Below are 10535 nucleotides of genomic sequence, written 5' to 3'. Positions count from 1 at the left end.
CGATCACAAGCCAAGTGCTAGACAACGTGACATACGGCTGCAGCGGCAGTTATCGGTTACATGTGGTGCAACAAGAAAACACGTCTTGCCCCTCAAAATCTATAAGTGTTAAATGGTCCTAAACCTGAAATTCCATTCCATCACCGAATTACACATCTACTTTAATGTTCACTCCAGTGCTAAGATAGCATTAGTAACAGTAGATTATGTTGAAGAAGACAAGCGGCTGTGCACGGCATGAAATGTTTTGGGGAAAGCACGCAATATATAAATCACGATTACAAGTCAAATGTTCTGAATATGACGTGCTAAATGTCGGCTGAAATAATAGTACTGACAAGATTTACTAAACAAATTACACCCTACGACAAAAAGGAAACGAAGCACCACGAAGACGCTGTCCGAATGGGGGCGGAAATCGCTAGATGTGAAGTACAAGTACAGACAAAAAAATGATTACAATTTCAGAAAAATGTGATGGTTTATTCAAAAGAAAGAGCTTCAGAAATTGGGAAAGTCAATGACGCGTTGGTCCACCTCTGGCCCTTATACAAGCAAGCATTCGGCTTGGAATTGATTGACAGAGTTGAATGTCCTCCTGAGAGTTTTCGTGCCAACTTCTGGCGCATTAGAACATCGAAACCCGGAGCAGGTTGGAGGGCCCTGCCCATGATGCTCCAAACGTTCTCAGTTGGGGAGAGATCCGACGACCATGTTGGCCGAGGTAGAGTTTGGCAAGCACGAAGACAAGCAGTAGAAACTCTCGGCGTGAGTGGGAGGGCATTATCTTCCTTTAGGAATGGTCAGTTTCTTGGACGTTAAAGTATTCAGTAGTACAGCTTAATAAAAAGGGAGAAAGGAATAATGCAGACAACTTTAGAGCTATTTCTATGACATCAGTATTTGCTAAAGGTATTGAAAGGGTAAAAGGCTATGTACGTAAGGATAATTGATCATTTCGTTTGGCATAATTTGCTGTCAAATGTAAAATTTGGTCTTAGAAGTGGTTTAACAACTGAAAATGCTATATTCCCTTTTCTCTCTGAGGTACTGAATGGATTAAACAAAAAGTTTCGAACGATTGGCGTCTTTCTTGATTTAACTACGGCGGTCGATTGTGTTGATCACAAAATGTTACTCCAGAAGTTGAACCAATATTGAATACAGGGAATACAGGGGGTAGCTCACAATTGATTGACTTTAAGAAGAGACGGCAAAAGGTAGTTTCCCGTAGTACTTAAAATGGCTACAATGTGGGGTCTGAATGGGACACAGTTAAATGGGGTGTGCTCCAGTGCTCAGGCCACTCCTGTTCCTTATTTGTATAAATGATATGTATCTTCCAACATAAGTGGTGATTCTAAAATAACTCTCTTTGTTGGTGACACTAATTTGGTGGTCAATGAGTTTGTGTACAACGTTGGATTTGTTTCAAATAGTGCATTTCAATACATTATTTCATGAATTGTAGAAAACAAACTAACGCACAGTAAGACTCAGAACACACAATTCAAAAAAATCTGACGTTCTAATTACACAGAATGAATATAAAGTTAGTGTTACTGAAAAGTTAAAATTTCTGTGTGTTGACATAGACATTAAACTGTCGTGGAAAGCCCATGTTCAGTATCTTGTTCAAAGACACAATGTTGCCAGTTCCCCTATGAAAACAGTATCTGAAGCAAGTGATGGTTCGACACGAAAAGCAGTCTACTGTGCTTATTTTCATTTGCTTATGACGCGTGGCATTATATTTTGGGGTAACTCTCTCCTTTCTCAAAGGGCAAAATGGGTGGTTCTGGTAATACGTGGTGTAAGTTAGCCAGCCTCTTGTCGACCTCTGTTCATTAGTCTGCATATCCTGACATTGTGCTCTCGATATCTGTATTCTTTAGTGTCATTTCTTGTTAACAATATCTGCTTATTCCCGAGAATAAGCAGCTTTCACTAAATTAATACTGGGCATAAATCCAATCTGCATTTGGATCGAACTTCCTTGACTCTTGTGCAGAAAGCAGTGCAGTATTCTGCTGCATCCATTTTCAATAATCTACCATAAGAATTTAAAAATCCTAGCAGTAATCAACGTGTTATCAAATCGAAACTGAAGAGTTTCCTCATGGCTCACTCCTTCTATTCTGTCGAGGAGTTCCTTGAAAAATTAAGTTGATTCCTTTGTTACGTTGTTGATTGCGTATACGCAAAGCTTTACGTCTTTTTAGGAGTCATAGTCATTTTATTTTACATGTTATTGCTTTTCTGTTGTAAGTTCATGTACTTACACGTTCCACGACCATGGAGATTTGCTCCTCAGTTTTGTCCTACGGAAATAGACGTGTAAATAAGAAATGAATGGAATCCGGCATCATCGTTTCTGATTGTAGGGCCATGTGGTGGGTGACAGTCAGGTTCGTATTCCATCGTCGTGCGAGTAGTCTCCAAATGTATTCGCTGCTCATCGGGACACAGTTCGATGCAGGACTCGTCACTGAAGACAATTCTACTCCAGTGGATGCGGTTCCAGGCCGAAGACGTGTCTCGAGAAGCCCTAGACAGTGGTGGGATAACGACTGTCGCCCACCATACAACCTGACAACCATAAGTGATGTTCTCGGGTGCCATTCCTTTTCATAGCAGGCCGCTTTGTTTGTCGTAGTTCGCCAACTTTATAGTACTCCTAATGTAATGGATTTCTGTCTGCTCAGACTAGTCCAATGCCCTCCAATAGGCCCAGAAACAAATTTCAACCCAGTACCACGACAAGGACAACAAACACCAGAATATAGACAATCTCTAAGGAGGTTGCCATCACCAGAGCAGAGAGAGAGTTGGTTGTCGTCCTTAGCGCCCTTACAGCACGGCGGTACATCGACGGTGTTTCACGCCGTGTTTTATTGTCCTTCATGGCAAGCCATCCCGGACTTGCATTTCAGCAAGATAATTCCCGACAGCGCAAGCCGAGAGTTTCTACTGCTTGTCTTTGTCCTTGCCAAACCCTGTCTTAGCCAGCATGTTCACCGTATCTCTTCCTACCTGACAGCGTTAGGAGCAATATGGACAGTGCCCTCGAACCAGCTCGGGATTTTGACGATTAAGGCGCCAATTGGACAGAATTTGGCATGATATCCCTCAGAAGAACATACAACAACTTTATCAATCATTGACAAGCCGAATAACTACTTGTATAAGGGCCAGAAGTGGACTAACGCGTTACTGACTTGCAGAATTTGTGAAACTCTTTCTCTTGAATTTTTGATTAAATCATCCAATATTTCCGAAACTTTTTTTACAGTGTACATGTAAATATTTCGATTTCCCACAATTACATACAACGAAACTTCCTAGTAATTTTTGAACTTACCCATACTTGGCGAAGTTCGTCCAGAGGGTGGTCAGCAGATCCAGTACCTTGCCGTCATTTGAGTTTGGATCTTTGTTTGGTCCTCCCACCAACTGCATGAATAGGTATCCCGTTTCCTGAGCATGTGCCATACCTGTAAAACACAAATAAGTTACCGCAGTACAGATACATGAACAGCTATAAGGAAACGAATATTTGCTTTGAAAGCTCGGACAACTTCACTTGCCAATTATAACTCTTAAGCACCACAAACGATTTTGATAGACATAATACCTAAATATTCTACCTCAGTATTATTATTTATATTAATTTCATTGGATCAACGGGGACCACACGAAGTCTTACTGAATTCGGCAATCAACTCTTCTTTCATTCGGAATAAGATACCTTTTTATTTGAAATCTCTGTGTCCACGGAGTACGTCGTCTTCTCTTTGGTGTTCAACTCAGGTTATACTGTCAAAATCTTTGCGGGAGTGGTCTCTGTCGAAATTATTTTAAAATGAGTGAAAACTTTAGGTCGTCTTCGGAACTTATAAATCATTTAATCGAAAATATCAAAGCAATTTTTATCAACCTGTATAACCGCTCTTTTAATTAAGAACAATATTATCAGGCTTATATTTATATAGGGGAGAGGTGATCGATGATATCGGTAATAGTTAATAGCTTTGAAAAGGTTTTGATTAAGTTATCGCTACATAATATCTCATCAGGTTAATGCCCGCAGCAAAGTATCGCTTCAGGAAAATCAACTTTTGTTCCTAAATTCTACTACATAAACCATGCCCGGGTATTGTTGGTTCTCTTGTCTTGTTTTTCTCGCTCTGAATGAAGTCTACGTAGCCCCGGCGTGCGTTATAGTGGGAACTTGCGTGTGATACGCTACGGAAGGGGTCAGGACACTTTTTTTAAATTGCAAAGGAAATTAACTATGGTTAATTTATATTGGACAGACTTTTGCTGTAGGTCACAGACTGAGAATATCTGAGGAATTGTGTGAGCGAGAAAAAGTAGTCCTCAGTATTAACCCTAGCATTACCAACGGGGGGGCCTCGTAGGCCCACTGACTCAGTTTTTCTATGTTGTATCCACACCCTTTGATATATGAACTTGAAAGCAAAGGTAATTGTTCGTTATTGAATGTACTATTGAGTCATTACAGAATTTCGCAATAAAAATGTAATTAAAATTCATTTACTTGATTTAATTCTCTGTGGGCCTTAGAAGCCCACCCGTTGGTAATAGCAAGGAAAGATTTACGAGGTTGGGTCTCTCGTTTCAAATTCTTACCATGAAACGAATTTTGGCATTGTTGCCTTCAGACATATTATTATGAAGCGGACCATTGTTATTTTCAGTGTTTCTGCTGCTGTTGAACCAGCAACATGAGTAGACATCGTTTACGTGATAGTTCCATTGAAAGAGTGCTGGAAGAAGTTTTGAACGAATCAGATTTAGAGGAAAGTGAAGTGGATGATGATGTGGAAGAAATTAGAACTGATTCATCGTCTGAGAATGAAGATGAGGTTGAAGCCAATCCACCAGATGATAATGATACGGAATGTGATAAATTCATTGCAAAAAGTGGACGAGAGTATATTACGAAGCCATCTCGACAATATCGGCGTTCTGTACAAAATATAGTGCGAGAAAGAATGGGGCTAGGACAACAAGAATTGCGTCTCCGAAAGAGGCTATAGAGCTCTTTTTTACACCTCAAATTATGAATCTAATAAAACTACACTCAAATGAAGAGGCTTCTCGACTAGGTATTCAGCACACAGATGAAGATGAGTTATTTTGTTATATAGGACTCTTGCTAATCATGGGTTCAAATCATGACAATAAGATACCAGTCCAAGATTTATGGTCTTTGCTTCAGGGCCGACAAGTGTATTATGGATCAATGAGTCGGACCCGATTTTTCGAATTGATTAAAATATTGAGGTTTGATGATAAGAACACAAGAGAAATTCGTCGCCAGACTGACAAGTTTGCTCCAATGAGGGAAATTTTTGAAAGCTTCAATTCTTCACTTCCATTGCATTTCATTCCTGGTCTACATACAACAGTGGATGAGATGTTGTCTTTGTTCCGTGGTCGCTGTCCATTCAAGGTGTTTCTAAAAGAAAAACCTGGAAAATACGGCATTCTAATTCGAATGCTGTCTGATTCTGAGACTAGATATGTGATCAGCATAGACATCTATACAGGCAAGTCAGGAAATACACAGCATTCAAATGGACCGATGGAAATTGTAAAGAGAGTAATAAAACCTATTGAAAAATCAGGCCGTAATGTTACCACAGATCGGTACTATACTTCAGTGGAGCTTGCTGAGACTCTATGGAATGATTTTCACCTCACACTTGTTGGCACCCTACAGTCTAACAGACGACACATACCTGAAGAGCTGAAGACTACAACTGGCCGCAGTTTACACTCTTCCATCTTTGCTTATACTGACCCTCAGACACAGAGGCCACCAGTTACTCTTGCATCAACGCTAGTCCGCGAGAAGCCAAAACGACTGCTGTTGATGCTTTCAGCTTACCACTCAGAAGGGGTGTTGAATGAAGACTCAAAAAAGACTAACATAAATATTTTTTATAATTCTACAAAGGGAGGCGTGGACACCATAGACCAGATGGCAAGACACTACAGCACAAAGAGAGGAACAAGAAGATGGCCTTTGTCCCTCTTCTACACACTCATTGACATAGCAGCAATAAATGCATATTCACTCTTCCTCCTCAACTTTCCGAATTGGAAAAAGAATTTGTTAAACCGCAGAAGAGTTTTTATCACTAACTTAGGTCTCGAACTAATAAGATCTCAAGTAGATAAACGGGCACAAAATTTGTATGGACTTCAGAAGCCAGTAATAATGGCAATGGAAAGCATCACACAACGGAAGCTCAGCTGCTCTGTAGAACCATCATCCTCAACAGCAGAACCAGGAACACGTGGACGGTGCCACCTATGCTGCCAAGAAGCTGCATCTAAAAAGATCAAGTACAACAAGCTGGGAAAGTCAACTGTTACCTGCTCTCAGTGCCACAAATACGTCTGTGGGAAACACTGCAGGAAGACAGTGTTGTGTGAAAAATGCGTTGCAGAATGAGACAGTAAATTTTGTTTGCTTCATGTAGTGTATCGAATTAAAAAAGTCGTTTTTATAAGAAAACACTATTTTGAAACATTATTCCAAAAAATATATAAACTGAATCTCGTGATTTGTTCATTTTATTCCTATTATAATAACATCTTTTATTATCCAGTATACAAAAACAATGTCTAAGCATTTTGAATTGTTATTAGAGGTATCAGAAGTAAATAAACTTGATTTATGATAAAATAAATTGTGGTATTCTTTATGGGCCTTTGAGGCCCCCCAGTTGGTATTACATGTAACAAAAAATACGTTGGTAATGCTAGGGTTAAATTCTAGTACATGCCGAATATGGCAACGGCCTTGTGACAGTGGATACAACGGTTCCCGTCAGATCACCGAAGTTAAGCGCTGTCGGGTGTGGCCGGCACTTGGATGGGTGAACATCCCGGCCGTCATGCGCTGTTGCCGTTTTCCGGGGTGCACTCAGCCTCGTGATGCCAATTGAGGAGCTACTCGACCGAATAGTTGCGGCTCCGGTCATAGAAAACCATCGTAACGACCGGGAGAGCGCTGTGCTGACCACACGCCCCTCCTATCCGCATCCTCAGCTGAGGATGACAAAGCGGTCGGATGGTCCCGATGGGCCTCTTGTAGCCTGAAGACGGAGTGCTGCTACATGCCGAATAACTGATAATCGGAGTTGTGGACTATACGAAGGGACGTTAAATTGAATGTAAGAACGGAATTGGACACTTAGCTTTGAGAAAATAAAAGCGTACGAAGTTTGAATGACTGTAGCGAAGTTTAATAATGGGCCATAGTCCTTACTATAATGTCTTTGAGTGACGAACTATAAAAATCATCGACATTTTACTTGCCGTAATTGCTGAGAGTATTTGTAGGATCAATCCTCCTTTTCCCTCTATACAAAAGGCAATCATTCATGGTCATGTAATTATTATTGAATGTTTTTAATAAAAAACTAAACCGCTTTCCATAACATCGCTTATATTGGTGAATAATAACTAACACCCAAAGACGTTACTAGCTATATTGTCTTCGGTAACGCAGATCGACTGAGCCAAAAAGGTAACATTAACTATTAGGAAAAGCCGAAATTTAGTCGCCGTTACAGTGAAGATGTTTGTGGCTGCTCCATCTGATGTACATATATAACTAAAATCCGGGCATGTACAGAACATAGTAACCTTATATCTTCCGTCAGAATAGTCGACGACAGCAGGTAGACGGAGGACGGCTTCACCTGTCACTCTCGTATTTTCAACCGCAAACTTTTTTTATGTATCGTATGTAGTGGACGCCATTCGAATTTTGTTCTAGAATTTCCCCGATAATTTTCCCTCGTTTTTCTCCATCCATCGACGTATCCTTATCGACTCTCAGGCATGAGGTTCCAGCTGCATTCAAATGGTTTTGGCAGAGTCAGTTTTTGTGTTACATCGTCCATGATGTTTTTGAAGTTATTATAATTTTGTGGATACTTCCCCAACTGCTTCTTGTCCTGTTCCTTTTACATCGGGCATCCAAAGATCGTTGTGTTTACATTTTGACCTCTCTTTATTCTGTTACATTGCTGAGGTATATCTTTAATATTGGCTATTACTTCACTTTCCACAAAGGAAATTAGCAAATCCGTGTGCTCATCTTCTTTTATACCGTCAATGGGAATCATAGTAGTTTCTACATCATTTTAACTAATGACAGTTTCTGCGACGGATGATGGTCTACACTAACCCTTTCATAATCGCCCCCCTCTCAGTGACTATTGCCTACTTTCAGAAAGTTAGCATATAGTGTTGCCGCAAGAACGTAAATACATAAAAAAACAGAAAAAGAACAGCTCGAGGCACTGTTTGTAAGCGAGTACGTAAGCGTCCAAGGGAAATTCAAGCTAGATGAGGAAGATGGTAAACTGTATGAAAAAATAACCGGAATGTAATTTCTTGGGAAAACCTATTCCATGTAAGATGAGGACAGCATTCACCATGAAGTATACGAATCTCAAAGGTTTGCAATGTACTAAGTAGCCCACAACTCGGAACCGAACTCATATCCTTATGAAAACATTCAACATTTGTTATTATTCTCAAAAATCAGAGCTAAACTTAAAATACTTCTGACAACTGTCACTTGTCTTTGTACTTGATTTGTAGCAATTTAGAGTCACAGAGAAATGTCATAACTTTCGCAAATTTATATGTAAACTGTGCACCGTTACTCGAATAGAACATAAGCTGTAAGCGGTGTAGTAAAATGTGAGAACGAGGCTTACCATATTCAGTGGATCCGTAGCCGTCATAGTCAAAATAGTAGTAGTACAGCGGGAACAAGCTCGTGTTCGCCACGACCCTGGCGAAAGCCTGGGTGTCTTGTATAAAGTACAAGTCGGAAATCATCTGCAAATTTATAAAAAAAGCCAGGTGATTTTAGGGTGTTTTACAAGCCGTTTCAGCAAGAAAAATATTTCTCCAAAAATTATGCTACTCTAGCAATACCTGAAAAGTACTATTAAAATAACTGATAGGGAAATAGAGACTTAATAAAGAAAAGAACGGAAATTTTTAGGTGCATACAGGATTCAGGGAGAACTGATCGCCGTTCTCTACCACTATGAAGTAGGGTAGAGTGTCCTGACATGGCATACTTTTTAAATTTTTGTCTCTAGCAATCCTTGTAACAGAAATTTAACATACTATCTTATTCCATTATGAAATGATGCTATTCACATTTTGTGCTGCATTATTTTTCTGAAATTATAAAAGTTACTCCATGAAATTGATGTTTTGACAAATGTGAAAATGTATTCCAGTATGGTCACGTACCTAGGAACAAATATTAGATTGAAATTTAAAAGCGTTGTTATCGAGAAAACGTTGTGGCTACTATATTTAAGAGTCCATCTCCTACATTATTACTCTACTACTCACCAATAATCAGTAAGTGAAATCAAATTAGGCAGATGCATATGTTTTGAAATAGCTACTAGAAATTACCACAGATTTCTGTTTTCAAGGTAGATAAAATTGTTAAGACATTAAAGAAACTCAGTTCATTTGTAAAGTACCAGATGCCCCATGACAAAAGACTTTGTTCTGCTTCATGGTACAAGATGGTTCACGACTGACGACGTGTGGATTAACTGTCTGCATGTTATATAAAGAGTTCTAAAATACATAACATTTCACTCGCCATTAAATTCTGTAAGTGAAAAATTAACAATATGTTCCAAATTGCTTTAATGTTGGTTCTTGGTGCAGACGGTACTAGTGTTGTTAAAAATCCTATTACAGAGAAAGTAACGGAAGAGCTAATACATGATATTTTCAAAAGAATGATTAAATGGGTCTCTGAAAAAGACCTCTCTGTAAATTTTGAAGGAACACGCTACATTTAGCTCTGTACAACAAATAGAGTCACACTAGAATTGATGTATCACATAAGCAGGAGTCAGTAACTACACTACGATGCTCTAAATTATGGGGTGTACATACTGATGAAAACTTGGCCTGGAAGAAGCATATTACTGAGCTTCTCAAACATGTAAGTTCAGTTACTTTTGCTCTTCCTCATAAGTGCTAAGCTTAGAAACAAATCTATCAACCCCCTGACATATTTTGCATATTTCCACACAGTAATGTCGTAGGGAATTCTTTTCTGCGTTAAACCATCATTTAGGAAGAAAGTATTGATTGCACAAAAGCTATCAGTGAGAACAGCCAACGGTCTTGCAGCACTGATAACACCTGTTCCCATCAGATTACCGAAGTTAAGCGCTGTCGGGCTCGGCTAGCACTTGGATGGGTGACCATCAAGTCTGGCGAGCACTGTTGGCAAACGGGGTGCACTCAGCCCTTGTGAGGCAAACTGAGGTGCAACTTGATTGAAAAGTAGCGTCTCTGGAGAGTGGTGTGCTGACCACATGCCCCTCCATACCCACATCCAGTGACACCTGTGGTCTGAGGATGACACGGCGGCCGAACGGTACCTTTGGGCCTTCCGAGGCCTGTTCGGACAGAGAGAGAGAGAGAGAGATCAA

General features: G+C 39.9%; 1 protein-coding gene across 1 annotated transcript in view; it reads right to left on the bottom strand.

Moving 5' to 3' along the window:
• Positions 1–3357: 3357 nt before the first annotated feature.
• Positions 3358–10535, bottom strand: part of LOC126412996 (juvenile hormone esterase-like) — a 93070-nt gene continuing 85892 nt past the window's right edge. Inside the window, exons 8-9 of the mRNA XM_050082888.1 lie at positions 8772–8895; positions 3358–3494 (exon numbers count right to left, since the gene is read on the bottom strand). Of these exons, the coding sequence (XP_049938845.1) occupies positions 3358–3494; positions 8772–8895 (261 nt within the window). The remainder of the gene's footprint in view (positions 3495–8771; positions 8896–10535) is intronic.

Source organism: Schistocerca serialis, chromosome 7 (assembly GCF_023864345.2).
Source record: "Schistocerca serialis cubense isolate TAMUIC-IGC-003099 chromosome 7, iqSchSeri2.2, whole genome shotgun sequence".
Classification (NCBI taxonomy): Eukaryota; Metazoa; Arthropoda; class Insecta; order Orthoptera; family Acrididae; genus Schistocerca; species Schistocerca serialis.
This window is presented reverse-complemented; position numbering and strand designations above follow the sequence as displayed.